Source organism: Nannospalax galili, unplaced genomic scaffold (assembly GCF_000622305.1).
Source record: "Nannospalax galili isolate Female #2095 unplaced genomic scaffold, S.galili_v1.0 scaffold633, whole genome shotgun sequence".
Taxonomy (NCBI): Eukaryota; Metazoa; Chordata; class Mammalia; order Rodentia; family Spalacidae; genus Nannospalax; species Nannospalax galili.
In genome coordinates, this window is record NW_008336075.1 from 5,706,835 (window position 1) to 5,711,706 (window position 4,872).

General features: G+C 46.7%; 1 protein-coding gene across 1 annotated transcript in view; it reads left to right on the forward strand.

The window, feature by feature from the left end:
- Clasp1 (cytoplasmic linker associated protein 1) overlaps positions 1-4,872 on the forward strand; it is a 289,328-nt gene that overhangs the window by 248,330 nt on the left and 36,126 nt on the right. The window contains exon 38 of the mRNA XM_029562400.1: positions 1,624-1,867. Coding sequence (XP_029418260.1) covers positions 1,624-1,867 — 244 coding nt within the window. The remainder of the gene's footprint in view (positions 1-1,623; positions 1,868-4,872) is intronic.

Here is a 4,872-nt window from a genome sequence, read left to right on the forward strand (position 1 = left end):
CACGCCTGGCTAATGATGGTAATGTGTTTTCTAAGAGAGTTGCAAAAGTATTAAAATCATCCATGAACTATCTTCTCAGAAGACAGTGCTATTAAAATACAATTTATAGCTTTTCGATCTTTATTTTTTCAGATCTAGGCCAATATTACGTACTTTCTTTGTATCTTATATATAGTATAAAATCTTACATGAAGGTGTTAAAAAACCAAACATGTGTTGCCAGGTATGATGAGGCATACCTTTAATCCCAGCACTTGGGAGGCAGACGCAGGTGAATCTCTGTGTGATCAAGGCCAGTCTGGTCTACATAGTGAGCTCTAGGCCAGCTGGGTCTAGAGGAAGACCCTGTCTCAGATAACCTAAAAAAAGAAAATGTGACAACTTATAAAAAGGAAGGAATAAATAAATGAATAAATAAATAAAAAGTTTTAAAGAAAGGAAACCTGATCTGTGCTATGTGACTTGGATGCACTTTAAAAGCATAATGCCAAGTGAAATAAACCAGTCATACAAGGGCAAATGTTTTCTTATTCCCTTTATATGAGGCACCTGACATAGGCAAATCTATAGAGAATAGAACTGAGGTTTGTGGGGGTGGGGGAGTTGTTAGTTACTAGGTGCAGAGTTCTTATTTGGGATAGTGAGAAAACTTTGGGGTATACACAGTGGTGATAGTTAAACAACATAGTAAATATAGTTAATGTCATTGAATCGTACACTTATGAATGATATGTTAAAATGATAAGTTACTTGTATTTTTACCACAGATTTCTAAAATGGGTACACATAGAATGAGATCTGTATCTTGTTTAGCAACATGAAAACAATGTTATGGGACTCACTAGTATGGTCTGGTTGTCTGGAAAATGAGTCCATCACCATTCTGTCATCAGTTGTCTGTCTGTTGCCAGCAGTTAGCCACACTTGACCTCATAGTGCCATCATGTAAGGGACTAGACAGGTTGATGTGCCCAGGATTGAGGCCTGAGAGAGAGGCTCTCAGAATCATGCTCGAGACTACGGGAGCAGCGCTTTCATTGATGAAGTTCACTCTCTGGGAAGATATGGGGGAGGGGGGACCCACAAAATTTAGTACCAAGCAGCCAAAGAATGGAAGAGTGATCTTTGCCTAGAAAGTATGTACTGGGCTTCACCCTTATGAATATATACAAGGAATTGATTGATTCCAGGATGTTTAGAGTGCTTTAGGCTCTGAGGTGGCACTCTGGGAGCTTCTCTCCATAGGGATATTACCAAGGTACCATCAAGAAGCCCTTACTGTTGGCATCAGAGCCAGAGGCCACATGAAATGGTCCACAGCCAGGCTCCTCAAGACAGGCAGTAGAGGACATAGGCCTTCCTTTTCAAGAGCTTTTCAAACTGTGTGGTATTAATCCCTCAGAAAACTCATGAAATGATGAAGAAATAGATTCACTGACTACATAGATGGATGAGCAGACACTGATGTGGGCATGCTCTGTTCAGTTTGAAATATCAGTAACAATCCTTTTGTCAGTGACGAGGTTTCAGATGGAAATGTCTGGCCCTTCTAAGATTTCTGAGCATTGAAAGAAAAAGTGTGCTGCGAGTCCTAGAGTGAACTGACAGTGTGCTGTGTTCTAGGTGTCCCGTGATGGCGGAGCAGCTTCACCTGCCACAGATGGCCGGGGAGGTGGAGAGGTGGAAGGAGGCAGGACAGCTCTGGACAATAAGACCTCCCTGCTCAATACACAGCCTCCACGCGCCTTCCCAGGACCTCGAGCGCGGGAGTACAACCCATATCCCTACTCTGACACCATCAACACCTATGACAAGACAGCTCTGAAGGAGGCGGTGTTTGATGATGACATGGAGCAGCTCCGTGATGGTCTGTCTCTCTGCTTGATGGCCCCTACCCAGAAGTGCCTTTTAGGCACTTCACCTCCTCTGAGGCCAGCTCTGAGCTCACAGTCAAACAAAAATAGAAAGATGGGGTCTGTTCTGGTTTGTCATTTGCTCAGAACTGTTTATTCAGTCCCTGCTTGTGTACTTAGGCCTGGGAGGCCCACCGTGAGCAGAAACCTAGGTGGGCTTGCCCTCTGCAAGCTTGTAGTCCATCTGTAGAGGCTCTGCTATGAGGAGACTTCCCCAGGACTCTGCCTGAGTATAGTAGTAACCAGGGGGGCTAAGAGCATCAGGCATCCCACCACACTGCGTGGTGTCTGATGGCCTCAGCCCACACCACCCCAGCTCCCTAAGACATGGAGATAAGGTCCTGAAGCCATCCTTGAGGTTTCTCCCTTTCCTTGGCAGTATGGCAACCAAGTCTACCAGGGCTGTGCCGTGCTGTAGCAGAGGTGGGAGGCAGGGGCTCTGGCATCACTGGGTACTTGCCTTATCACACAACATGCTTGATGCTGAGCTAAAAGGAGTATGCCCATTAGCTCCTAAGATTAGAGGCAGTTGTTCTCATTTTACAGGGTAAGAAGCTGAGGTTCGGAGCTGGAGAGATGGCTCAGTAGTTAAGAACACTGGTTGTTCTTGCAGAAGAGTTGTTCGCTGGCATGGGGTTCAGAGGCTCTCATGTTGGGCGCCAGATATGGGGTGCGCAGGGATCTTGGGGCACCAGCTACTACCATGGCACCAGTCCCCTGCGTGCACCCTGGAGGGGCGGGTCTGTTCACGCACCACGTCACTGTCCGCCCCTGGGGTGCTGAGGCGGCGGCGGGTCCCACAGCATGTCTGCATTGCTGGCTCTCTGGCGGGTCCCTGCTTCTCCGCTGCTTCTCTGTGGGTCTCTAATTTCACTCTTGCACTTCCTCAGCTAACAACTGTCCGTAACACCAGTCGCAGGGGATCTGATAGCCTCATGGGTGCACTTACCTACATGCAGGCAATACACGCATACACATAAAAAATTTTTTTAAAGTTTAATTTAAAAAAAAGCTGAGGGTCAAGAAAGGCTAAGGTATAACATAAGAGGCATTTCTGAGGCTTTTTCTGAGTCCCATGTCAAGACCAGTATCCACAGACTGAGAAAGTGGCTCAGTGGTAAAATTGTGCTTAGAAAGTGTGAGGCACTGGGTTCAACCCCCAATACCAAAATAAAACCAAGACCTGTGTCGGTAGTGAAGGAGCGATGAGTAAATGTCTACTGGCTGAATGGTGTTTTTGTCCTTTTCCATCTTATGTGCTTATGTTCACTTGCTTTGTCCTATTGCAACTTCATAGTGCAATAGGACTAATGTATAATATAATTTTGAAATTATATAATCTGCTTTGTCAAAGCCTGCTTTGTTTGAATGGAGTTTGAATGGATAATTATGTTAATTAGAATTCTAAACAACATCTCCTCAAATGCCTTCTGTAATCATGAAATGTTCAAGTTGCCCAGCCAGAAGAATAGACAGACTACCTGGCAGGATTGCTCAGGCCTGTTGGATTACAGGCCTAATGAGCACACATGTTGAATGGAAGGGCTGTGTGAGTCAGGTGGCAGACTCAGGGCACAGAGGGAAGAAAGGGTTCGATAGAGGGGAATGCTGAGGTAGAAGAGTGGTTCTCCAGTCACCCAAAGCAGAAGGGGTGTTGGGGATTCAAAATACCATCAGCCCCAATCCTGTGGCTCTGCATAGACCCAGGCATCAGTTCCTTGGCTATAAGCCAGTGGTGACTAGTGCTTGCTATATACCATGCTTTCTGGGAGAAGTGGTTTTTTTTTTTTTTTTTCCTTTCTTGTAGAGTTGGTTCATCATTTACTCATCCACTGTTGATCTTGAACAGAGATCAGAGCATCAGTTATTATCCACCGCCTGTGTACTGAAAGGCTTAAGCAGAAAAGTGGGACAGCCAGGGAAACCAAGCATTCTTCGGCATTTTGAACTTCCCTATGTACTTGCTCCCTAATCTCAGAAGCTAAAGAAATATGCAAATGGGCCCTGAGAGCACTTGTAATGATTTGTCTCCACAGTTGATTTTCCATGTTCCCTGTTTAAAGAGCTCAGAGTTGAGAGCTCTTAAGTGAGCATGGCAAAGAAAGGATATGCCTTTGAAATGGTTGGTATGGTTCAGGTCCCTGACAATGTGGTTCAAGTCCCTGCTGGTAACTGCTAGTGAAGGTGAGCGAACTTTCCAGGCTCTGAACAGTCTAGACACCTTCTTTGGCATCTGATGCTGTGTGGGTGAAGCTCTACACATCCAAGAAAGGAGCAGATGTTAGTCAGAGGTGATAGTGAGAGGGCCTTAAACCAGTGTTTATGGGGCGCACGGGGATCTCGTGGCACCGGTCCCCTGCGTGCACCCTGGAGCGGCGGGTCTGGTCGCGCACCGCATCGCTGTCCGCCGCTTCTCTGTGGGTCTCTGCTGCCGGGGCTTGCCCGGCCGGGTTCCACCCTAATTTCACCCGTGCACTTCCTCAAGATGCGAAATCCACTGGCTGCTGGATCACACAGGAAGGAGCGGGGCGGCTAAAGTTAGGTGTCCATGAGTCGGCTTACGAAGAGACAGCTCTCTCCGGGAAGGCTGGATCATAGGCAGTAAGACACGGGACTCAGCTCAGTCTCAGTGGTACATTCAGTGACTCTGCTCGGCTCCAAGTCTTGGTGATCAGCTCCAATTCTAGCTTTGGTGACTCAGCTTCAATTATTGAGGGAAAACCAGGAAACTTAAACTGTGGGGGCAGTGGTAAAAGCCTTAGCTGATAAGTACTTTGTGGGATGCCCTTATTTACATATGGAAGTGGGCTCCTGCCATGCTGCCAATCTCCCTGAAAATCACACAGGAAAGGCTGGTAGTAACAAAGCCGGAGGCTATGTTTATGGTAGGGCATCTGTGGTGAGCACTTCAAAAGACGAGTCAGGAAGATGCCAGAAAAGCACTCTGTTGAAAAAGGAG